The sequence below is a fragment of the Heterodontus francisci genome, chromosome 3 (genome assembly GCF_036365525.1).
Source record: "Heterodontus francisci isolate sHetFra1 chromosome 3, sHetFra1.hap1, whole genome shotgun sequence".
Classification (NCBI taxonomy): domain Eukaryota; kingdom Metazoa; phylum Chordata; class Chondrichthyes; order Heterodontiformes; family Heterodontidae; genus Heterodontus; species Heterodontus francisci.
The window spans coordinates 30,799,592-30,826,344 of NC_090373.1; the positions used below are offsets into that span (position 1 = coordinate 30,799,592).

The following is a 26,753-nucleotide window of genomic DNA, read 5'->3' on the forward strand; positions in this document are numbered from 1 at the left end:
TACATGGTATAGAATTAGTGTAATTGAAATGTTTTCACAAGGAAGTGCTGCTTTGTTACTTAAAAATTAGTGCTTTACATTTGTAGATATGTAGTTTATGTTTAGTATCCATTTTGACCAGGGCAGTTACTGTTAATATCTGGGCAAGTAAATTCATCTTCAGATTATTAAATATTGTCTAATCTTTTTCCAAAGGATATAATTGTAGATTAAAGAGATACATCATTTGTGTTGCGAGTTTCACTCTCTTTCGGAACAGCAATACTGAAGAGTAAACATTGACAGTGTAGTTGAGGGATCTGCTATTGTTGCTGCAACCGGAGAAGGATCAAAGAATGGTTACAGTACAGAAAGAGGACATTCATCCTGGGCTGTCCGTGCCGGCTCTCTGCAAGAGCAACTCAACTCGTCCTACTCCCGTCCTTTCCCCTTAGCCCTGCAAATTTTTTCTCTTCAGATAATTATCCAATTCCCTTTTGAAAGCCACAATTGAATCTGCCTCCATCACACTCTCATTCCAGATCCTAACCACTTGCTGCCTAAAAAAGATTTCCCTCATATTGCCTTTGGTTCTTTTGCCATTCACCTTAAATCGGTGTCCTGTGGTTTCCGACCCTTCCGCCAATGGGAACAAATTCATATATTTGTTCATGGGATGTGAGTGTTGCTGGCAAGGCCAGCATTTGTTGTTCATCTCTAATTGCCCTTGAGAACGTGGTGGTGAGCCGCCACCTTGAACCACTGCAGTGCATGTGGTGTGGGTACACATGCAGTGCTGTTAGGTAGGGAGTTCCAGGCTTTTGACCTGGCGACAGTGAAGGAAGGGTGACCCTCGTGATTTTGAACACCTCTGTCAAATCTCCTCTCTACCTTCCCTTCTGTAAGGAGAACAGCCCCAGCTTCTTCAAACTACCCACATAACTGAAGTCCCTCATCCCTGGAATCATTCTCGTAAATCTTTTCTGCACCCTAATGCCTTTTCATCCTTCCTAAAGTATGGTGTCCAGAATTAGGCACAGTATTCAGTTGAGGCTGAACCAGTGTTTTATAGAGGTTCACCATAACCTCCTTGCTTTTGTAATTTCTTCTATTTATAAAGCCCAGGATCCTGTATGTCTTATTAATTGCTTTCTCAACCTGCCCTGCCACCTTCAATGATTTGTGCACATATACCCCCAGGTCCCTCTGCTCCTGCATTCCCTTTAGAATTGCATCATTTAGTCTGTATTGCCTGTCCTCTTTCTTCACACTTCTCTGCATTAAATTTCATCAGCCATTTGTCCACCCATTCCACAAGGCTGCCTATATCTGCTTGAAGTTTATAACTATCCTCCTCACAGTTCACAATACTTCCAGGTTTGTGTCTTCTGCAAATTTTGAAATTGTGCCCTGTACACCCCAGTCTAGGTCATTAATATAAGTCAAGAAAAGCGGTGATCCTTGTACCGATCCCTGGGGAACGCCATTTTATACCGTCCTCCAATCCGAAAAGCAACCGTTCACTGCCATCCTTTATTGCTTGTAACTCAGCCAACTTTGTATCCATGTTGCCACTTTCCCTTTTATTCCATGAGCTTCAACCTTGCTGGCAAGTCTATTATGTAGCACTTTATCAAGTGCCTTTTGGAAGTCCATGTACACCACATTAACTGCATTAGCCTCATCACCTTCTCAAGGGCAATTAGGGATGGGCAATAAATGGTCTCCTAACCAGCGATGTCCACATCCCATGAATGAATTTTTAAAAAAAATTCTGTTATCTCATCAAAAAACTTAAAGCAAGTTAGTTAAATATGATTTGCCTTTAACAAATCCGTGCTGGCTTTCCCTAATTAATCCATACTTATCCAAGTGACTGTTAATCCGGGACAAAATTATCATCTCTAAAAGCTTTCGCACCACCGAGGTTAAATTGACTGCCCTATAGTTTCTGTGTTTATCGTTACCCTCTTTTTTGAACAAGAATGTAACATTTGCAGTTCTTCTGTCCTCTAGCACCACCGCTATATCTAAGGAGGATTAGAAGATTATGGCCAGTGCCTCTGCAATTTCCACCCTCAGTTCCCTCAGCATCCTTGGATTCATCTCAACCAGTCCTGGTGACTAATCAACTTTAAGTACAGCCAGCCTTTCTATTACCTCCTCTTTATCAATTTTTAGCCCATCCAGTATCTCAACAACCACCCTTTCACTATGATTTTGTCAGCATCTTCTACCTTGGTAAAGACAAATGCAAAGCACTCACCCATGCCTTCTGCCTCCTTGTGTAAATTCCCTTTTTTGGTCCCGATTCAGGCCCACCTCTCCTCTTACTACGGTTTGGCTATTTATATGCTTATAGAGACTTTTGGCTTCTCTTTTATGTTAGCTGCCAATCTCTTCTCGTACTCTCTGTTTGCCTAACTGATTTCCTTTTCTTGCTCCCCCTTTGAACTTCTTGTATTCAGCCTGGTTCTCACTTGTATTATCCACCTCACATCTATCATATGGCCCCATTTTCTGTTTCATCTTACTCCCGTTTTCTCTTGTCACCCAGGGACCCCTGGCTTTGTTTGTCCTTGACTGTACCCGAACCATTTCCCCTTTAAAGGCATGATAATATAAAATGAAAAAGGCCTTTAAAGGCACCTCACTGTTCAATTACAGTTTTGCCTGCCAATCGTTGATTCCAGTTTACCTGGGCCATATCTGTTCTCACCCCACTGAAATTGACCCTCCCTCTAATTTAGTATTTTTACTTTGCATTGCTCCTTGTTCTTTTCCATGGCTAACTTAAACTTTATGATACTATGATCACTGTTCCCTAAAGGTTCCCCAACTGACTTCCACTTGACCCACCTCATTCCCCAGAACCAGATTCAGCAATGCCTGCTTCCTCATTGTACTGTGAATATACTGATCAAGAAAATTCTCCTGAACACACTTTATAAACTCTTCTTCCTCTCTACCTTTACACTATTACTATCCCAGTCTATAATAGGGTTATTGACGTCTCCCATTATCACTACTCTATAGTTTTTGCACCTTTCTGTAATTTCTCTGCATATATGCTCCTTTATATCTCCCACCAGATGGTGGCCTGTAGAATATACCAAGTAGTGTAATGGCACCTCTATTGCTTCTTAACTCAAATCAAATAGATTCAGATCTTGACCCCTCCAGGATATCCTATCTCTCCAGCACTGTAATATTCTCCTTAATCATTACAGCCACCCCTTCTCCATTCTTTCCTTCCCCAGCTTTCCTGAACTCTTTGTATACAGGAATATTTAGTACCCTGTCCTGCTCTTTTTTTGAGCCAGGACTCTTGTTATCTCAGCAACATCATATTCCCATGCATGTGGCTATTTGTGCTTGCAGCTCACCAGCCTTATTTACCATGCTTCATGCATGTACATAAATGCACTGTAAACCTAATTTAGACCTTATTACATTACCTCTTGGTCTGAGCACACTAATACCATACTATTTCTACTCTAGTGCTAGCTGCTTCTCCCAATATTTTGTACACCTTGTTTATCCTTCCTGGTACATCTGGGTTCCCATACCACTGCCAAGTTAGTTTAAACTCCTCCTCCAACAGAAATAGCAAACGATCCTGCTGTATTTCTTGCAACCCATCCCGCCTTTATATGTCCCACCTCCCACAGAATCAGTTCCAATGTCCCGGGAATCTAAAGCCCTTCCTTCTGCACCATCTCCCTAGCCACGCATTTATCTGCTCTATCCTCCTATTTCTATACTCACTAGTGTGTGGCTCCAGGAGTAATCGAGAGATTAGTACCTGTGAGGTCTTGCTTACTAGTCTCTTTCCTAGCTCCCTAAAATCTGCTTGCAGGACCTCTTCCCTACTATGCCGTTGGTACCAATATGGATCACAAGCTCTGGCTCAGAGCACTGATGTTTGAGGTTCTTTCATGCTGACCTTTGTTGCAGTCAAACAGTAAGACCCCAAAGCAGTCTCCCCTGACATGCAGCAGTGCTACATTGGCAGGTTTAGTAAAAATTAAAAATCCATTTGGGGAAGTAAGGGAGATGGAGAACAAATATATTTTATAATTGACTAAATAACACAAGATAAAGGAAGAAGGTAGATAGAATATACTGCTGTTATCTAACACATTAGCCACTCACCCATGTGGATAATTGCATTTCTGATCAGTAAATAAAGAATGAGGAATAAAGGCCATAGGGCATGTCATCTCACTATGCATATTTGCACAGTATACGCGTGTGTACTTAAACCTTTTTGTTTGCAAAATTAGTAAAACAAAAGCAGAGTATGAGAGTATTTTTGATCGTTGTGAGTGCTTTACTTCTTTAATTATTGAATGGTGATAGGTGTTTGTTAACTAAATATACACATAAAAAATAGTCACTAATAAATCCAATAGGGAATTTAGGCGAAACTTCTTTACCCAATGAGTGGTCAGAATATGGAGCCCACTCCCGCAGGGAGTAGTTGAGGCGACTGGCATAGATGCATTCAAGGGGAAGATGGATAAGCATGTGAGCGTGAGAGGAATAGAAGGATATGTTAATGGGGTTAGATGAAGAGGGGTTGGAAGCTCGTGTAGAGCATGATCATGATCATGGGAATGGACCTGTTGGGCTGAATGGCCTGCTTCTGTGCTGTAAATACTTAGTAGTATTTTGTAATTTACCTGTATTGAGGGGCACATGTTCAATAAGTGAAATAATAACTAGAAAAAGCCCAGTCACCTCCAGGTCATTTTGCTCATTAATGTTGTGGGATCTTAATGTGTGCAAATTGGCTACCGCATTTCCTTACAACAGTGATTGAACTTCTAAAGTGATTCCTTGAATGTGAACCACTTTGTGATGTATAGATGTGAAAGGCACCATATAAATGCAAATTCATTCATTCTTTCTGAACTTCAGGTTCACTTTAGGGCATATTTCAATATCAGTGGTATGAACTGATTATTTCTGTAGCATCTTACCTGGTGCCACCATTAGAATATCCTGTTGCTTTCACATTTACTTGATTTGAAGTGGGACCTATAAAGGCGAGAATGGTTCCAGGGATGAGGAATTTCAGTTATGAAGATAGATTGGAGAAGTTAGGACTGTTTTCCTTGGAGAAGAGACGGCTGAGAGGTGATTTGATAGAGGTATTCAAAATCATGAGGGGTCTGGACAGAGTAGATAGAGAGAAACTGTTCCCACATGTGAATGGATCAAGAATGAGTGGGCACAGATTTATAGTATTTGGTCAGAGAAGCAAAAGTGACATGAGGGAAAACTTTTTCACACAGAGAGAGGTTAAGGTCTGGAATGCACTACCTGCGAACGTGGTGGAGGCAGGTTCAACTGAAGCATTCAAAAGGGAATTAGACAGTTATATGAAAAGGAAGAATGTGCAGGGTTATGGGGAGAAGGCAGGGGAATGGAACTGAGTGAATTGCTCTTTTGGAGAACCGGTGCAGACACGAAGGGCTGAATGGCCTCCTTCTGCACTGTAACAGTTCTGTGATTTTGTGACATATTGGTTTAGTTGTAGGTTAGGAGATTCCACAAAAAAATTAAATTTAACATGAGAATGTTGCTTATAAAGACATGGCTATTTAAATGTAGATAAAATTAGGTAAAATCATATGCCATTGTCATTAAATACAGATGAATATTACAATGATGGCAGTGATGAATTTGGAAATTTGTTTACTTATGTGGAGAAATTGACTGGGATTGAGTTTAATGTCTGAAATTGTTTTGTGATGCCTAATTTGGTTCTCTAGTTTTTCTCCGCTTCATTGGCTGTGAAGGGCTTTGGGACATTTGGAAATTATAAAATGTCCTATATAATGCACGTACTTTCATTTCTTCTGTTGATTGCAACTGATGCTGTTAAAAAGGGTAGTCACAGCCCAGTAATCAAAATGATTGAAGAGAAAATACCCGATTGCAGAGCATTTGCCAGGACATGGAGGTTTATTCGTGATTTAAATTAAAAAATGCAACCCTGGCATCTGCAAAATGTTTATTACATATAGTTAAAAGATTCTTTAACTCTCACCTTATCTCTTAAATATTGAAGGCTATATAGGACACAATTTAATATAATATCAGTAACTTTTATTTCAATATTTCTTTGTATGCTAGGATAATAGAATTATCAACATAATCATCGCAACATAATAAACTTGTATTATGAATGACAATAGTACAGCTTTTAGCTGTGTTCAAATTAACAATAAAATCCAATTTAGACGATTAAAGTAAAAAATTAACTCCTGTAGCCCCTTTAGCAAGTTAACATTCACACTTTAATGTTATGTCTATAACGTTGGCAGCCTTTTTGACCATGCAGCAGATTACTTGATGCATTGAAACAGTTTAGGCTTCCATTGCCTTGTGATAATAGAATATTTCTTCACCAGATTGTATCCAGATTCTGTCTTTGGTTTATTACCAATCTTATTGACCCTGCAAAAACTGTAAAATATATTCATCAAATGTTAATTATCTCTGCTAAGTCAGCTAAAATCTGTCTGACATTTTTTATTTTCTGCTTTTGATTTAGATGGAGCCTCATGAAATTTACCTTTATATCCACAAATTTAACTTCTTCATGCCAATGAAAGCATTGTCGCTGACATTCTAATCCACATCACGGTTAGGATTTCAATTAAAGCTGCATAATCATGTTTAAACTTTTAGCTGTCCTTCTCTACCTTTACAATATCCTTTACATTTGCTTTTAATTAAAAGTTAACAAGCCATATGTCGTTATTGGTATCACAGGTTTTTAAATGCAAACATTATTTCTGCAACAAAAGGAGGAAATGAAAGAACTTGCTTTTATATAGTATCTTTCATGACTTCAGGATGTCCCAAAGCACTTTACAGCCAATGAAGTAATTTTAAAATATAGCCACTGTTGTAAATCATAGCAATGAATTTGCATCCAACAAGGACCCACAAACAACAATGTTACATGACTAGATAATCTGTTTTTAGTAATGTTCGTTGAGGGAAAAATATTGGCCAGTTCACAGGAAGAACTCCCCTGCTCTTCTTTGAATGAGAATATTTTCCATCCACCCAAGAAGGAATACGGGGCCTCGGTTATTCTCGAGAATGCAGCTATCCCTCAGCACTGCATGCCTAGCTTATGTGTGTAAGTTCCTGGAGTGGAACTTGAATCCAGAGTCTTGTGGCTCAGAGGTGAGAATGCTACAACTGAGCCAAAGCTGACATTGAAACATAGAAACATAGAAAATAGGAGCAAGAGTAGGCCACTCAGTCCCCCGGGCCTGCACCGCCATTCAAAAATGATCAAGACTGATTGTCTAATTCAGTACCCTGTTCCTGCTTTCTCCCCATATCCCTTAATCCCTTTGGCATTAAGAAATATATCTATCTCCTTCTTGAATATATTTACTGACTTGGCCTCCACTGCCTTCTGCGGTAGAGAATTCCACTGTATGATTTATACCACTTTGCTGCAAGATCCCAGTAGTGCTTTAACGGCACTGCTAAGGGCCCAAAAAGGATCACAGAAATTCTTTTGGCCTCAGCTACTTTTCTCTTGGCAGTCTCAGGAAATGGCAGTAAGAGAGGTGGAGAGCAGCAAAATTGTCTTGGAAAGCCAGGCCCCATCCCTGTCGCTATTTATGTGCATTAGCCACGGAAGATGAGGCCAGCAGTGCTCCTGGCATGGTGGGACAGAGAAATGGGTAAGAAAGCCATGGTAGGGCTGACTACTTGATTTTACCCCTTTATCCATTATTATCCAGGACATGACTTTCTTGATGGTGATTCCTAAATTTCTTATTTTTTGATCACTGCACTTTTTTACCACCTCCCCCACTGATCCTTTAAAAATCCTCATTTATCATCTGCTTATACCTTTCTGTCCACTTTCTGCCTCTGCACTGAGTGACTGCTTATCTTCCGTATTTCACCTCTATATAGATACTAGTCAGGTCACAAATGACAGTCTCTGATACTGCAGTGCACTTCCCCTCCTCATCCTCCTCGAACTCTGTTGCCTTTGACACTGTTGGTTGTTTTGTCTTGGCTGTTGTCTTTCGTCAACAATACACCTTCGTGGTACTTTCCTTTATTGGTCATTTATACTGCATATCTTCCAGTGGTTTCTCCATGGCCGCAGTTATAACTGATGTACCCCAACATCCCAATCTTCATCCTTGCCTCTCATTGTCCATATGCTGTCCCTTAATAGCATATCTAGAAGTACAGGATCAAGTTTCTCGATGACATCCAACTTTCCCTTTTTGTCTCTCTCCTTGATTCCATTGCTATTGCTCGATTCTCCAACTGCCTGTACTACATTAAGTCTCAGATGAATCAAAATTTCCTCCAGCTTAATGTAGGGGAAACTGAAGCTTCCCTCCTTAGTTTCTGTCAGGTTCTACATGCCTCCTGACTGTAGCTTCATCAACCGTCCTGACTGCCATCTCAGGCTAAGTTGGCAATATGGAACCTGAGTGTTGCTAGATGTGGTGATGTTGCTGTGTTCCTTCCCTACATCTGTTGCCACCAAGATGACTGTTTCCCACATGCACAATATTGCCTGCTTCTGTTTCTACTACTCCTCTCCACCGCCCCGCCCCCCCCCCCCCCCCCCCCCCCACTCCCCACCAGTGGACGAGCATTATTCCATGCTTCTATCACCTGGAGGGCTGATTTCTGTAATACTCCCCTAGCCAGACTTGGCACTTCCACCCTACACAAATAGTAATTAATTCAGAATTCTGAAGTCTCTGTCCTATGCCACTGAAAGTCTTGCACTTCAAACAACGACAGCTTGTATTTATATAGTGCCTTTAAAGTAGCAAAACACCCAAAAGTGTTGCACTGGAGCATTATCAAACAAAACTTCACACCAAGCCACACAAGGAGGTATTAGGACAGGTGATCAAAAGCTTGGTCAAAGAGGTAGGTTTTAATGAGCATCTTTAAGACGGAGAGAAAGGCAGAGAGGCTTGGTGTTGGGAATTGCAGACCTGTGGCCTGCGCATCTGAAGGCATGACCACTAATGGTGGAGCGATTAAAATTGGGGATGTGCAAGAGACCAGAATTGGAAGAGCACAGAGATCTCAGATGATTGTAGGACTGAAGGAGGTTACAGAGATAAAGAGGGAAAAGGCCATTGAGGGATTTGAAAACAAAGATGAGAATTTTAAAATTGAGGTGCTACTAACTAATTCAGGTCAGCGAGCACAGGTGAATGGAACTTGGTGCAAGTTAGGATTTGGGCATCAGAATTTTAGATGCGTTTAATTTTATGAGTGGAAGGTGGGAAGCCAGCCAGCATGAACAAGCAGCATGAAAAGTTGGAGACAGTGGAGGAGGTCAAGAGAGGTGATGGTGAGATAGACCTGTGTGTTGTTTACATGTGGGACATGATGTTGTGTTTGCAGATGATGGTGGCATGTAGATGAGAAATAGGATAGATCCTTGGAGGACTTCAGAGGTAACTGAGGAAGTGGGAAGAGAAGCAATCGCAGGTGATTCACTGGTTACAACAGGATAAATAAGAATGGAAACAGTCGAGGACAGTCCCCCCAGTTGGATAATGGAGGAGAGGTTTTGGAGGAGGATAGTGTGGTCACCTGTGTCAGAGGTTGCAGACAGGTCGAGAAAGATGAGAAAGGATAGTTTATTTCCGAATTTGATGAGGGCCATTTCAGTACTGTGGCAGAGGTGGAAACCTGATTGGAGGGATTCAGACATTGAGTTGCAGGAAAGGAGGGCACGAATTTAGGTGGGGACATTTAAGGACTTCGGAGAGAAAAGGGAGCGTGGAGATGGGGCGGTAGTTTGCATGGATTGTGGGATCAAGCATGGGTTTTCTGAGGCAGGGGATAATTTGGAGCGTTTTGAGGACGGGGATTATGCAGCTGATTTGAAAGGGAGGGGGCAGTACCTGAGGAGATGGAACCATTAACAATATCAACTGGGTAGTCAGCAGTTCGGTGGGAATAGAGTTGGGGCAGCAGGAGGTGGATTTCATGAACTTGGCAAGGGGATGAGGGGCGATAGGAGAGAAACTAGAAAAAGATGTGTGTTCAGAGCTAGGACGGGGAGTTACCTTCGGGAAAATTTTGCTTGATGGGCTGGGGAAGGGAGGGAAGCAGCAGAAGCAGTTGAATGAATGTCTCAATCTGAGTGACAAAGAATTCCATGAGCTTCTTGCTGGAGGTGAGGGTGGAGGAGGTAGGAGAGAGAGGTTTAAGAAGATGGTTTGTATTGGAGGAGAGAAGCCAGAGGTTATCTTTGCACTTGAGATGATCCTGGAATAGTGAGCAGTCTTGGCAGAGGAGAGCAGGATCCAATAGTGCTTTGTGTTCCAGCCAGTTCTGGTTATGAATGGCTAAACCAGTTGTCTGCCATAAACATTCAAGTGTACATCCTTTGGATTTAAAGGGATGAGAGCCTTACCAAGGGATGGGGACCAGCTAAAAAGAATAATCGCTCTAGTGGAGACAAGGGGAGCAAATGTGGAGATGAGGGTGTAATTGAGCACATCTATAATGACAGAAATGTCATGGTGATTGGAGGGTCAAAGGTTAGACAGTTGGAAATTTGAAAATGCTGATGTGTGACTTGGGGAGAAGGTGGACACAAAGAAGTGAGGTTGGGAGGGGGAACGGGAATGTGAGTGGAGAGGGATACAAGATAGTGATCAGAGACTGCCTTGTCTGTGACACAGTGGGAGTAGTAGAGAGGCCATATGAGATGGCAAGATCGAGGGGGTGGGCGTGAATATGGTTGGAAAGCTTACGTGGACCAAGATTAAGGGAGGATAGGACGGCAGTGACTCAGGAGAGAGGGCATGATGAGTTGAGATTGAGATTGAAATCACCAATGATGATAAGTCGCTCGGTGCAGACGCTAGGGCAGAAAAGCAGTGAGGATACGTCAGTTGGTGTGGTACTTGGGTGGGTGGTAAAGGACAAGGATTTTAAAGGAGAGATTGGGGGGCTACCGGGTGAGATGCTCAAAGGAGGAGAAGGTGCCAGACGAGTAGGGCGATGGACCAAGGTTTGGTTTGCTGATAAAGGCCATACCGCCACCGAAGCGATGTGGATGGAGAAAGTTGTGGAAGGTATAGCCAGATGTGGAGGCTTCATTAAGGGGAAGGTGTATTACCTGTCAGCCCAGTTTTCACCAAGGCTGTGATGTTGATGCAGTCATCCGCAGTAAGCTCCTGGATAGTAAGGGCCTTTTCCATGAGTGAACGGACATTCTAGGGGGGCTGATGTGGCGAGTAGCAGTGATAATGGATCCACTGGCAGAGTCCACAGGGTAAGAACTGTGAGAGGTGAGTGAGATGGGAAATCGATTGGCAAGATTAGCCCCCAGTGGGGGCACACACGATGAGGGAGTAGGATGGGACAGTTGTGGTTGCTGCTTGTAAGGTGACAGCACAGGTACCTCGATGGGCCCTTCAGAAGATGCCAAGAAAGACACTGAAGGAAGCTGCAGGCTTTTCTAAGAGGAAGTCCAGCCTGGGCTGGCAGCAGAAGAGTAGCAAGGTTGAAGGGTGCTGAGGGGTTGGGTAGGGACTTGTGGGAGCAGAGTATCCAAGAAAAGAGAAATAAAAGGAGGCATGACGACATAAGAGAGGAGACTAGAAGGGATGATGAAGAAAAAATTTATAAAAATGAGGCAGGGGTGGTGGAGGGGAATAGAAGTGATGGGCTCAGAACCAGAGCAGCAGCCATAATGTACACATGACTGGACACGGAAACTCAAGTTACATTGATGTGGGTTACACAGTATGTGTAGGATAGTTTTGATGAAAGATCACTGACCTGAAACATTAGCTTTTGTTTTTCTGTCCAAAGATGCTGACTGACCTGCTGAGTACTTCTGCTTTTATTTCAGATTTCTCGATTCCACAGTATTTTGCTTGTATAAGAATAGAATAGATATGTCATGATTATAAATGGAAAGTAGAGCGAGAACAACAGGAGGAAGTCCAAAGTTAAAGTCAGAGGTGTCGTGGGATAAAGTTGATGTAGGTAGGGTGAGTCATTTTGGAGTATCAAAGAACTGATGCTCAGGTTCAGGGGCAGTTGTGGAGGGCGAATGAGTCCAGAAGCTATTTAAAGGGTAGATTGACAGGGCACGTTGCTGTAGGTATTTCTGTGGGATTGAAGAGCCAGGAGGCGGGCAGAACTGATCATGGGGCAGATAAACAATGACGAAGTTGGAGGTCACTAAGATTCAGAAGGGAGAAAATAGACTTCGGCCCAGGAGATTGCGTTATTGGCCAGGAAGCACACTCTAGCAAAATAAAGCTGATAAGCCAGTCGAACAGTCATAAGCTCAACAGGTTACAACAGCAGTGGGCTAGGAAAAGTTACCGTAAAACATAAGCATCTGAATACAGGATCAGTCACAGCAGCTGAATCATCCATTAGAGTAGCATAGTCTTAGCATCCAGAGAAGTCCAGTAATGTGAAAGTGATCACTGATGAAAGCAAAACAGGCATAGTCAGGGAGTGGGCTAACTTTAAATTTGTAGCTTGAACTTGGTTAGGGCTAAAATGCACTCACTATTAGTGCCAGGGAAAATAAACAGTAGAAGAGAGGAAGAAAGGGCAAAGGATGGTAATGAAAAGCCAAGGATCGAGTTACACAGCAAAGGAGCTCCCCAGGGGGCTGCCAGCCCTGGAGCCATCTTGAAGTTGTGAATTATGAGGAGCCAATCTTCCGCGTGTGAACCCTGGCCCTCTATTGCAGAGTAGAGCCCAACATTCCGATGGTGACAGGCACAAAGTGTAAAAGATGGTGAATGGTACATGGAGGTCACTTTCTTGAGACAAAAACTACAAAATCCAAGAAAATTAAAACTAAACATGAATGACAAAAGTAAACTATACATGACCAACATAACTTGTATCAGAAATAAAAACAAGAAAAGCTGGAAATACTCAGCAGGTCTGACAGCAACTGTGGAGAGAGAAGCAGAGTTAATGTTTCAGGTCAGTGACCCTTCAGAACTGGCAAATATTAGAAATGTGAAAGGTTTTAAGCAAGTAAAGTGGGGGTGGGGCAAGAGATAACAAAGGAGATGATGTTGATAGGACAAGGTCACAAAGAATAACCGACCAGAAGGTCATGGAGCAAAGGCAAACAATATGTTAATGGTGTGTTGAAAGACAAAGCATTAGTACAGATAGGGTGTTAACGGACTGAAAACTGAACAGCCACAAGTACAAACATGAAAAAAAAAGTGGGTAAGCAAACTGAATAAACCAAGATGAAATAAAATAAAATTTAAAAAGAAGAAAAAAGAAAAAATAATTAAAAGTAAAATAAGGGGCCAGTCAATGTTCAATAATTTCAGAGCATGACGGGCCCCCCATTTTACTTTTATTTTTAGTTATTTTTTTCTTTTTATATTTTTTTTGTTTTATTTCATCTTAGTTTGTTCAGTTTGCTTACTCTTTTTTTCATGTTTGTACTTGCGGCTGTTCAATTTTCAGTCTGTTAACACCTATCTACTCCTTTGTGTCCTTGATCTATCTTCTCCTTTGTTATCTCTTGCCCCACCCCCGCTTTACTTGCTTAAAACCTTTCACGTTTCTAATATTTGCCAGTTCTGAAGAAGGGTCACTGACCTGAAACGTTAACTTTGCTTCTCTTTCCACAGATGTTGCTTGGCCTGCTGAGTATTTGCAGCATTTTTTGTTTCTATTTCAGATTTCCAGCATCCGCAGTATTTTGCTTTTATAACTTGTATCAGTAATGCTTGTGATTTACTCAGTCTTGTGGCACATGGTTTAATTTCTGTAATCCACATGTACATGTGTGTAAATATTATGAGAACATTTTCTTACCAATTGAAGTGAACCACGATTCCAGTTTTGATTTTTTTTTAAAGAAACTGTGAAGCATAGTTTTTATCTATAGAGATTATGTTCTTTGTTAGTGGTCAATATTAACATATTGAAGAGTCTAATTTGGAAGCAATTAATAATATATTTTTTTTTAAATGTGTTTTTTTTTTCAGATCATTGTAGTTCAATACTGACTGGAGTCAGTACTTGCAAAAAGAAACTTTCAAAGAGACCAGGGTACATGAGGAAAGATGTTGAACAAAGGTTAAATCACCCTACACTTGTTGGTGTCCACTTAGTATCACAACACGTCGAAAATGAAAGAAAGACTTGTGCAGACTTGTCTTTTAATATTAATAAGCTGGAGGGGCACTGCTTAAATAATCTTAAACACCAAAGGGAAAACAAAATTGCAGAACATCAAAATACAGTTTCAAATCACTTAACTGCTGAAAGTCCTGTAGTTGCAGCTTTTAGGCCAAATATGATCATGTCAGAAAGCATTCGGTGTTCTCCTGATTCTAACTGTCAGTGGACTGACAGTTGTGATGGCTCCTGTTACACTGGAATTAATTCTTGCTCCAAGCATTTGGCAACCGGGTGCCTCCAGAAGCAGGATGCTTACCCCACACAGTGTGAAAAGGAAAAGGGTATTGATGTAAGCAAGCCACAAGCTGTTACTAGTCCAAATAAACAAGTGAAGAGTGAACATTTGCAAAGACTGCAGCCTTGGGATATAGATAAAGAAATAGATTCAGCTAATGCCTTCATTTCCAGCTTCAGTTTCATACAAATGTCATTAAATTGTAGCAGTATTAATGTTGACAGTAAAGACGAACTGCAGAAGAATGGATCTGTTTCAACTTTACAGTTTCCCAAAGCTGAACCACATTTGATACAGTATCATGTTAGTACTTTAGCAACAAATCAGTTCTGTCCCGAACCTTTAAGGGAGGATGTTGAGATTCCTTGTTTGCACATGTGTCAAAGTGTTGACATTAAATGTGGCACAAACACAGAACCAAAGGACAAGCCTCAGGATTATTACTCGCTCTCACTAGATGCAGACATTCCATTTCTGTGTTCGGCTGATTCTTCTGATGACTCTTCTGGTTCATCTGTAACTTCAGGGTATGAGAGCAGCATCACTGCCTTTGACCAGAAATGTAATTCCTTACTGAGGAAGTATGAGCCAATTCTTCAAGATTGCCTTCTTGAAAACAGAATGAAGTTAAAGGCTAGTATTAGAGTACTCTAAATAGTTAATGTTCAGTGTTGCATGCTCCATTATGTTATAAATGCAGTGTTAAGTTCTGAAACAAAATTTGTATAGACTGTAACTTCAAGGGTATGAATTCACAATGTCCTTGCCATAAAACAAGAACATTTTTACAACTTTCACTTCACTTAAAATGGTAATCCTCCTAGAACTTTCTGGAACTTTTGAAACTTTGTCATAACAAGTCTATCTGCAGAAATAACATTTTCCTTATTTTTTAAGAAAAAATAAAATATGTCCAGGAATTGTTAATAATTAGATGTAAAATATTATTTCAACTTGTGAATTCAATATTGAAAGATTAGGAGTGACTGCCATTTATCTGCAATCCCAAAGTTGAACTGTGCACATTCCACACCATCAGTAAAGCCATCCAGTGACTAACTGGAAAAAATTGATACTCCAGGGCTGTGGGTTCTCGCGATAATCTTTGTTATGAGATAATTAATTTTTTTTGGTGCTTGTTACATTCATTTTGTGTTATTTTGAGATACTCATTTTGGTACACAGTTTGTCTCGTTCCACAAAATGTTTCATTGAAAGTGAGTTGCACTTTTATCGTTTCCTCTTGGTCTGAAAAACTAAAGAAGGTTTGGTGAGCAGCTGTCAAAAGTTATCACCACTTTACGCTTCTTGCCATCGATGATCAGTAATTTTTGGAGAATCTGTTAGATTAGATTAGAGATACAGCACTGAAACAGGCCCTTCGGCCCACCGAGTCTGTGCCGAACATCAACCACCCATTTATACTAATCCTACACTAATCCCATATTCCTACCAAACATCCCCACCTGTCCCTATATTTCCCTACCACCTACCTACACTAGTGACAATTTATAATGGCCAATTTACCTATCAACCTGCAAGTCTTTTGGCTTGTGGGAGGAAACCGGAGCACCCGGAGAAAACCCACGCAGACACAGGGAGAACTTGCAAACTCCACACAGGCAGTACCCAGAATTGAACCCGGGTCCCTGGAGCTGTGAGGCTGCGGTGCTAACCACTGCGCCACTGTTGTTCTGTAACATCCCTGTATTAAACTAGTGAAAGAGTTCCTGTGTTTTTTTCTATATGTTCATGTGGGCGTCGCTGGCTAGGACAGCATTTATTGCCCATCCCTAATTACCCTTGAGAAGGTGGTGGTGAACTGCCTTCTTGAACCGCTGCAGTTCATGTGGGGTGGGTACACCCACAGTGCTGTTAGGAACTCTCCGCCTGACTCCCCAAAGCCTGTCCACCACCTACAAGTCACAAGTCAGGAATGTGATGTAATACTCTCCACTTGCCTGGCTGGATGCAGCTCCAACAACACTCAAGAAGCTCGACACCATTCAGGATAAAGTAGCAGCTTGATTGGCACCCCATCCACAAATATTCACTCCCTCCACCACTGACACACAGTGGCGGAAGTGTGTACCATCTACAAGATGCACTGCAGGATTTTGACCCAGCAACAGTGAAGGAACGATGATATAGTTCCAAGTCAGGATGGTGTGCGACTTGGTGAGGAACTTGCAGGTGGTGGTGTTCCCTTGCAACTGCTGCTTTTGTCCCTCTAGGCGGTAAGAGATCGCGGGTTTGGAAGATGCTGTCGAAGAACCCTTGGTGCGTTGCTGCAGTGCATCATGTAGATAGTACACACTGCTGCCACTGTGTGCCGGTGGTGGAGGGAGTGAATATTTTTAGAAGGGGTGCCAATCAAGTGGGCTGCTTAGTCCTGGATGGTGTCGAGCTTCTTGAGTGTTGTTGGAGCTGCACCCATCCAGGCAAGTGCAGAGTATTGCATCACACCCCTGACTTGTGCCTTGTAGATGGTGGACAGGCTTTGGGGAGTCAGGAGCTGAGTTACTCACCACAGGATTCCTAGCCTCTGAACTGCTCTTGTAGCCATGGTACTTATATGGCTACTCCAGTTCAGTTTCTGGTCAGTGGTAACCCCCAGGATGTTGATAGTGGGGGATTCAGCGATCATAATGCCATTGAATGTCAAAGGGAGATGGTTAGATTCTCTTTTGTTTGAGATAGTCATGGCCTGGCACTTGTCTGGCATGAATGTTACTTGCCATTGTCAGCCTGGATATTGTCCAGGACTTGCTGCATTTCTACACAGACTGCTTCAGTATCTGAGGAGTCACGAATGGTGCTGAACATTGTGCAATCATCAGTGAATGTCCCCACTTCTGACCTGATGATTGAAGGAAGGTCATTGATGAAGGTGATTGGGACTAGGATACTACCCTGAGGAACTCCTGCAGTGATGTCCTGGAGCTGAGATGTTTGACCTCCAACAATCACAACCATTTTCCGTGTGCTAGGTATGACTCCAGTCAACGGAGAGTTTTTCCCCTGGTTCCTATTGACTCCAATTTTGTTAGGGCTGCTTGATGCCATACTCAGTCAGATGCTGCCTTGATGTCAAGGGCAGTCACTCTCACCTCACCTCTTGAGTTCAGCTGTTTTGTCCATGTTTGAACCAAGGCTGTAATGAGGTCAGGAGCTGAGTGGCCCTGGCGGAACCCAAACTGAGTGTCACTGAGCAGATTATTGCTAAGTGCAGCTTTATAGCACTGTCAGTGACATATTCCATCACTTTACTGATAATCGAGAGTAGACTGATGAGGCGGTAATTGGCCGGGTTGGATTTGTCCTGCTTTTTGTGTACAAGACAACCCTGGGCAATTTTCCACATTGCTGGGTTGTTGACAGTGTTGTAGCTGTACTGGAACAGCTTGGCTCGGGGCATGGCAGGTTCTGGAGCACAGGTCTTCAGTACTATTGCTAGAATGTTGTCAGGGCCCATAGACTTTGCAGTATCCAGTGCCTTCAGTCATCTCTTGATATCACGTGGAGTGAATTGAAATGGTTGAAGACTGGCATCTGTGTTGCTGGGGACTTCACGAGGCTGAGATGGATCATCCACTTGAGACTTCTTGCTGAAAATTGTTGCAAATGTTTCAGCCTTACCCTTTGCACTGATGTGCTGGGCTCCCCCTTCATCGTGGTTGGAGATATTTGTGGAGCCACCTCCTCTAGTTAGTTGTTTAATTGTCCACCACCATTCACGACTGGATGTGACAGGACTGCAGAGCTTAGATCTGATCTGTTGGTTGTGGGATCACATAGCCCTGTCTATCGCATGCTGCTTCCACTGTTTGGCTCGCAGATAGTCTTGTGTTGTAGCTTCACCAGGTTGACACCTCATTTTGAGGTATGCCTGATGCTGCTCCTGGCATGTCCTCCTGCACTCTTCGTTGAACCAGGGTTGCTCCACCAGCTTGATGATAATGGTAGAATGGAGGATATGCCGGGCCATGAGGCTGCAGATTGTGTTTGAGTACAATTATGCTGCTGCTGATGGCCCAGAGCACCTCATGGATGCCCAGTTCTGTGTTGCTAGATCCGTTTGAAATCTATGCTATTTAGCACGGTGGTCGTGCCACACGATACGATGGAGGGTATCTGCAGTATGAAGATGGGACTTTGTCTGCGGTGGTCACTCCTACCAATACAGCCATAGACCGATGCATTTGTGACAGGCAGGTTGGTGAGGATGAGGCCAAGTATGTTTTTCCCTCTTGTTGGTTCCCTCACCGCCTGCTGAAGACCCAGTCTAGCAGCTATGTCCTTACGGGCTGGTTCAGTAATGGTGCTACCAAGCCGCTCTTGGTGATGGGTATTGAAGTCCCCCCCCCAGAGTACATTCTGCACCCTTGCCACCCTCAGTGCTTCCTTCAAGTGGTGTTCAACATGGAGGAGTACTGATTCATCAGCCGAAGTGGGGGTGCGGTGGTGGTAGGTGGTGATCAGCAGGAGGTTTCCTTACCCATGTTTGACCTGATGCCGTGAGACTTCATGGGGTCCGGAGTCACTGTTGGGACAGGACATACCCACTGATGGTGATGGTGGTGTCTGGGACATTATCTGTAAAGTATGATTCCGTGAGTATGACTATGTCAGGCTGCTGCTCGACTAGTCTGCGGGACAGCTCTTCTAACTTTGGTACAAGCCTCCAGATGTTAGTAAGGAGGACTTTACAGGGTCGCCAGGACTGGGTTTGCTGTTGTCGTTTCTGGTGCCTAACTTGTTGCCGGGTAGGCCGTCCGGTTTCATTCCTTATTGACTTTGTAGTGGTTTGATACAAATGGCTTGCTAGGCCATTTAAGAGTCAATATATTGCTGTGGGTCTGGAGGCACATGTAGGCCAGACCAGGTAAGGACAGCAGATTTCCTTCCCTAAAGGACATTAGTGAACTGCATAGGTCTTTACGACAATCAACAATGGTTTCATGGCCATCATTAGACTAGCTTTTAATTCCAGATTTTTATTAATTGAATTCAAATTTCACCTCCTGCCGTTGTGGGATTCCAACCCCTGTCCCTAGAGCAATACCCTGGGTCTCTGGGTTACTCGTCCAATGACAATACCACTGCGTCACTTGCCTTCCCTAAGGACATAAATGTATCGGATACTAAATATCATAGGTTGGTTCTCATGCTGCTTTGGATTAGTTAGCAGCATGCTGTAATATGAAGTGGTAGAACCTGCAGTTCTCTTAATTATCATGGCTAGAAGTGTGATAGAGTAGATAACTGCTACTTTCTTTATTAAACTCTGGAGGGTGAATTGTAATTATCTATACATAAACAACATTTCAGTAACTTATGCTTGCGTAGAAGGAGTCTCAGTGGCAAACTCTAAAGGACTTACTAGTTTGTTATAAGAAAAACAACATTGTTAGGTTTTAAGGAAGAAGTCTGGTGAGGTGTCAACACTGTTTCAAGAATGACTTAGTTTACTTGAACATAATTCTCTGCCTAGTGTTCTGAGATGATTTGTAACATTGTATGTGGGGGCACCATTGTTTAATGTATTAAAGCTGATTACATATAAATTATGGTTCTGTGAGGCCACTCACTAGTATATAGAGGGCCCAGTTTTGAACTGCACGGTAGTTTTTTAATCTCCCTCCCTCCTAGTGATCAATTAGTCTTTACATTTTTAACCATGCTAGAAAGAAATACTTGCTTTGCTATTTGTTGTTGGTTTCATAACTGTCTAGTTTATTTTCAATCCCCCTTATATTTGATGAAATGTTGTTTTTGATTGGTCTGCAACAGCGAGTTTGACCTGGAAGATAATAGTCACATCTTCTATTGAGCCACTGAGACACACTCAGTTCCCAGTTATTTTGGTTTCAGTTGACTCCTCATCAACCTTCCAGTTTTCCATTCCTAAGTACATGTTGAAAATTATGCATTCTTCCCAGTAACTGATGCCTGTTTACACTGTCTTCTGTTCTTTTAAAAAGGGATTTCCTTATTGCTAGAATCATATTCCTCTACAATCTTATCTAACTAACGAAGACCCAGAAAGTATATGCAGTTAAATTAGGTCTTTATTGCAACAGAACTTCTTTAAATACAGGATTTCTGGTTATTCTTTCACCAAAGACCTTAACAGAATCAAAACTTCTCACTCTGGAGAAAAGCTACATAAAGCTGCCCATGTGTAAAAACAGCCTAGGAATATAAATACAAATTTTGTCAAAAGTCTGGTCTTGCGACTTGTTTATAGTCATAGAATATGAGAGTTTGATGGGTAACTGTTTTCTCCTGAGTTAAAATGGCAGGTTTATATCTCACCATTATATATAATAATGGACACACAGTCCCGCTTTCTGTACTGGCAGACCCCGAGCTGCAAGGACGTGACAAAGAAGGAGATGATGATGTAACATTAAAAGACCTTTTACAAAAGAAAGTCCCAGAAAGGATTCACTTTTAGTGTATTAAAGTTCAATTATACCCTTTAACTTCCTCACCTCTTACTGTACAAGTGAAAACCAAAATTGAGAGAGACGGAGGTAAAATGTAATCACTGTCATATAAAATAAAGAGGGATTGAGTTTAAGTGTAACCGATATCAGGTCTACTGTATCAAATAATTGGCCCCCCCATTTAGCCACACTTAACCAATTCCATCATCTCATCCAAACCACCCATCCCCTCCCTCCAATTCCATCCCCCCTTCTGTGCCATCCCCATTCCATCCTTCTCATGCCATCCCATTCCTTCCATTGCTATCCCCATCCCACTTTTGCCATCCCCATCCCTGTTATCAATCCCGTTCCATCCCTCACAGAAACAATCTCTCCAACGAGGGTAACTTTGTAGTTGGGCTCCCCTTACCTCCCGCAGTGTTTGTTCTTCATCAACCCCCCCCCCCCCCCCCCACTTAGCACTGCCAACTGTTGGCAGCTGCAAGTACATGACAATGTAGGAGATGGCGTGGTAACATTCAAAAGTCCTAGAAAGGATTCACTTTTATTGAATTAAGGGGGGGGCCCAGAAGATCGCTACGGCTACTGCCCACCACGGAGCCCAATGCCGGGATTGCCGGGCCCGATCTTTCCGTGGTGGCCCCTGCCGCTCGGCAATGGGACCCAATGTTAAATATTTAAATAAAGGACGTGAGTGAATTAATATATCTTTCACTGTGATCTTGCCAGCTGTCCACGATCTTGCGTGCGGCGGCTGGCACTCACGTGCCTTCACTTTCCCATCCAGGCAAAGCTGGCACCTCCAAGGTGGGGAAGGAGGGAATTTAGGATTTTTAGTGTAGTTGGGGGGGGGGGGGGCGGGGAAGGGGTCACCTCTGCACTTTGTGCAGTGTGAGGGGGAAAGGTCACATATTAAGTACAAGTGTTTAGGTGGTGGGTGGGGGGGGGGGGTAGTGGGGAAAGGGGCAGCCTTTTTTTTTGTACTGGGTGGGTGGGGGTATGGGCCAAAAATCAATTCTTAGTGTTTTTGGTGGGGTTGGGTACGGTTTTCAACTGTGCAGGTCTGGAAGCCCTTTAAAAACGGAGCCAGTGTCTGCGTAGAGGCAGCTGACATCGCAGAGCCCGCCCCCACCACGTGTTTGGGGGTGCGGACTGCTCAATGTATGCAGATGAACTGCTGCGAGATAGATCGCTGCGAGCTATATCACGGTGGCATCGCGGCACACGGCATGTGTGTGTGGGCCGCCAATTTTGCGTCTACCACCAGGAGCGGTGGTGGGAGAATAAAATTCAGCCCTAAGTGAAAACCTTGAAGATATCTACTATAGACCTGATCTCTCTGTTGTATACGCGGTGTGCCCACCCACCAGTTCGACTGACCTACCAATCAGAAAAGTGCAGACAGACAGAAACTATTATATAAGATTTTGATTGTTCCAGAGAGATCTCTAGGTTCTGGGTCTGCAAATAGCACAAGCCAACTCCAAGTCAGATAGAAAATTAAACATTAGCACACAGGTATGTCAGGAATGCTCCAGTAAATAAATAGTGATTGAACAATGTTTTGTGCCGACTTATATCATTTGACACAGTAATGCTGTCCAATTTCTAGGAGGCATGATGGAGGCACTTTACATACAGGACGTCCTACTGGTTGACCTCCTAACAGATACATTGGCAGAAATCTGCGCAGAACCAGATTATCTGAATTGACTCAGCTACATTTGTCTCCATCCATAAGGAGATCTGACACTGATGTCATAAAAATCTTACAGACCTTTCTGCGCAACATCTTATGTGCTTGAAGAGTAAAGTCAAGTTGTACATTGTGACTAGCTGGTATTGTCAACATCTAGCAGCTGGCACTAAAGGAAGGAATATTTTATTTCTGTGCAATATGTAAGAAATAATAAATGTATATATAAAATATCTTTAGGATTTTCTTATACTTAGTGCATATCTATACGTCTGTATGTATTATATATCACCTAGCTTCAGAAAGCAGATTCTGCACAAACCATACCTTTTCATCATTAAGGAACTATGGAGATCCATGCAAGTTGAATTTTGGTTATAGTAAACTTCAACATTTCCAAAGAATTCATTTTGGAAATGTTCAAATGTGCCTGCGCATTGTGATTTAAATATGTTTCTGTTCTAGCTTTCTCTTTACAACCTTTTCCATTTTAATCATCTGTAGCTTCAGTCTTTGATCCTAAAGCTGAAGAAACTTCAGAAGAAGGCTGTACGGGAAGATGATTATGAGAAAGGTGGGCTCTTGTTGGGTTTTCTCAGAATTGTGAATTGCATTATTCCGAAATGTTATATTAGTCAAGGAATTAGTTCGTTTTTGAGAACATGAGCTGAATTTCCTCATAATGATTAGGACTGGAAAGTTCAGTGTCTTGTTGTGCTAGTGTACAAATGGGCTGTGACTATGATAGTGAGATGGGATATGTGTCCTAGTTTTTAACCTCAAATGAGTGGAAGTTGAGGCTTTCTATTTTGTCTTGACTGATCCCTTTCTCAGCGGTGTATCCCACTTAACTTATTTTAACTAAATTAAATTTAATTACCATTTATTTTAGTTTTTCTCTCATTCTATTGTGGTTTGCTTTCTTGAAATCATATACTTCTGTTCTGGCCTTAACTAGCTCTGATTGTCAGATCTCAAATTTGATTCTATTGTGATTACCCATCTTTGGAAATTCCAATATATCATGTCTACCTTCCTGATTGCTGGTGTGAATTTTCACAGTGGAATTACACTGTATCGGGAAGCAGTTGTGTGCCACATTTATCAGTTCAGATTCTGTCACCACACTTCCATTTGACCATTCCACTTAGTATTGGATTGGTTGAAGTTGCCAATTATTACAAAGTTATTAGCTATACAATCTCCTGTAACCTATAAAATACTGTTGGCTTGCTTCACTTGTCTTGGATACCTGTAGCAAAATTGCCAAATTAGTCCTGTGACAATTTCTTCAGATCTAGCTGAACTATTTCGTTTGTTTCCCTTCCCCTAAAATATTTTCTGTTTTCTTCATATCCAGATTGTCTTCCTTTTGTGTCATTTGCATCCTTCTGAACAATCTATATCCCTGAAAATTCTTCACTGCCATCGTCTGAGTTAAACCATGTTTAGATGGTCACTGTTTACTTCTACGATGTATGCTTTCAGTTCCAACATTTTTTTCTAAGGCTTCTAATTGTTGATTAAAGACACTTAATTTATATACTAGGACCTTTACCTTGAGTCCTCAGTTTCTGCATTTTCCTACCCGCCAGTCTTCATGTCATTGCTACTGGGTTCAGCCAGGCATCAGCATTCCCACATTTAAATGAGGACCTAAAGTTAAACTTGTCTGAGCCTCATGACGATGCCGTCATGAAGATCTTTTTTTCAAAAACTATAATTTATTCATAAAATTTGTAAAAGTACATTACATAATTCAAATTTAACATTATGTAAAGTGCAATACAGTTCAATTTCTTTCATTACAGTATTTGGCACTCTGTAAGTGTAGTGAGGCACCTCAATTACAGGTTATTGTACATTGTGCAATGCACATTTCATGTCAAACAAATGGGTTCCAGCCCGTCGGAGTACTATGGGGGGGAGGGCCTCAGAAAGTGGCCTTTCTCCATTGAGTATTTGTGGCGGCTCCCCCAAGCTTTAGTGCAATCCCCCAGCATGCACTTGTGGACCTTGGAGTGTGCCAATCTGCAACACTCAGTCGTGGATAGCTCTTTGCACTTTGTCTCCCGCACAGCACAAACCCGCCTTAGATTAAAATCAGGTTTCTGAGTGAACACATCCTAGTTTGTTCAAGTTTTCACCTGGATTAGTACTGGTGACTTATGCAATTGTGCAAATTTTGTACTCAACTACAAATTCTGTGATTATATAATGCAAACTGATCAAACTTAACAAAGGACGTACGCAGTGCACAGAGGGCAATCTTTAATTTGACCTGCTATGACAGCCACTCCTGCAGGGCTTCATTCTACTTCTCTGTTTTGTTTTGTGGGTTTCTCAAATTCTTGGTTCAAGACAACTGGACTACAGTCAGTTGTGACACTGTTTATGAAATCTCCAATACTGCTCTGAGTTATCTGTGCTTAGCTTTAGAAGGTTTTGATGCTAAATTTGGTTTTGATGCTAAATTTGCTATTCTATTGGTGTAATATATTTAGTTAACCATTTCTTTAGCATAAATTAAAATTGCTTTGTGGAACTATGTTGTGCACTTTTGTCTAATTTGCTTTTGATAATTTGCATACTGACAAACAATTGCAGAGCAGATCAGTATTAAACCTTAATTTGTAGTCTCGTTTTTATTGTAAATAGACTTAGTTTTTATTTATGAAGTACAGTTTTTAAATTATAGTTTGATTTTACTGTAGCTGACAAGTTCAACAAGAAGTTAGCAGAGTTGAAAAGAGAGAAGAGTTCTTTAAAGTTCCAATTGCCTTCCTGCCATCCTTGTATTACAAGATTTCTGCAAGAAGTTAAATGTCAAGTACAAGTTGCTGAGCACCATAGGTATGTATATAAGTTTATTATCTGAATATAAATAAATCTGGAAAGAAAAGCCAGTGTATGTAATGGAAGAAGGAAATTCTGGGAGTGTTTTTATAGAAAAAATTAATTATACCAGAAATTTCTTATATTTATTTGTTTAGATTTATATTTTATTGCTACCATTGGGACCTAAAGGTAGGCATTCCCTCGCTGCTGCGTTTCTCTATTGACACCAATTATAAGGAGAGTCTGAATCCCAGAGCAGTTCCATTGTAAGCTGCGAGACATGCTCATCCTTGCTATTTCTAGCCAGTAGCTGGGGCCTAGAATAGATTACACTCATGTTTTTCATTGTCCTGAGGTACCAAAGCACATGAATCATTTCAGCATCAACACATATGCTATAAGTGATGGGAACTGTATATACACCATAATGGACACATAGGTTTAAACTTTGTGTGGCTGTCGAGGCTCTTCAGTATGCACCTGTGTAGCCCATAAAAATAAAAAGCTTAGAGATCCCAGTTTAGTTGAAGATCAGGTTCTGAGAGAGAGAGAGAAAGAGAAAAAGTGCACGCACGGGTCCCAGTCAAATAAAGACTTTTATTTATATCGTGCCTTACATAACCTCAGGACATCCCAAAGTGCTAAACAATCAAGGAAATACTTTTGAAGTAAAAACAGAAAATGCTGGAAATACTCAGCAGGTCTGGAAGCATCTGTGGAGAGAGGAAGAGAGTTAATGTTTCGGTCTGTGACCTTTCATCAGAACACTTTGGTGTACTTTTGAAATGCATTCTTATAATGCAGGGAACACGGTAGTCAGCAAGGTCCCACAAACAGCACTGTGATAATTTTTTTATTCTTTCATGGGATGTGGGCGTCGCAGGCCAGGCCAGCATTTATTCCCCATCCCTAATTGTGCCTTGAACTGAATGGCTTGCTAGGCCATTTCGAGGGCATGTAAGAGTCAACCACATTGCTGTGGGTCTGGAATCACATATAGGCCAGACCAGGTAAGGACAGCAGATTTCCTTCCCTAAAGGACATTAGTGAACCAGATGGGTTTTTACAACAATCGACAGTGGTTTCATGGCCATCATTAGACTAGCTTTAAATTCCAGATTTATTAATTAAATTCAAATTCCACCTTCTGCTGTGGTGGAATTCGAACCCTGTCCCCAGAGCAATACCTGGGGCTCTGGGTTACTAGTCCAGTGACAATACCAGTACGCCACCGCATCCCCAATGACCAGGTAATTTATTTTAAATTGTTGGTTGAGGGTTAAATGTTGGCCAGGACAACGAGGATAACTCCCCTGCT

General features: G+C 41.9%; 1 protein-coding gene across 11 annotated transcripts in view; it reads left to right on the forward strand.

Moving 5' to 3' along the window:
- Positions 1-26,753, forward strand: part of disc1 (DISC1 scaffold protein) — a 156,183-nt gene that overhangs the window by 4,152 nt on the left and 125,278 nt on the right. For all 11 annotated transcript variants that reach the window (XR_010970942.1, XR_010970947.1, XM_068020804.1 and 8 more), the window contains exons 2-4: positions 14,016-15,079; positions 23,102-23,171; positions 25,312-25,450. Coding sequence is in view for 9 of the 11 variants with exons in the window: in XM_068020804.1 (XP_067876905.1) it covers positions 14,016-15,079; positions 23,102-23,171; positions 25,312-25,450 (1,273 nt within the window). In the remaining 2 variants the exon portion in view is untranslated. The remainder of the gene's footprint in view (positions 1-14,015; positions 15,080-23,101; positions 23,172-25,311; positions 25,451-26,753) is intronic.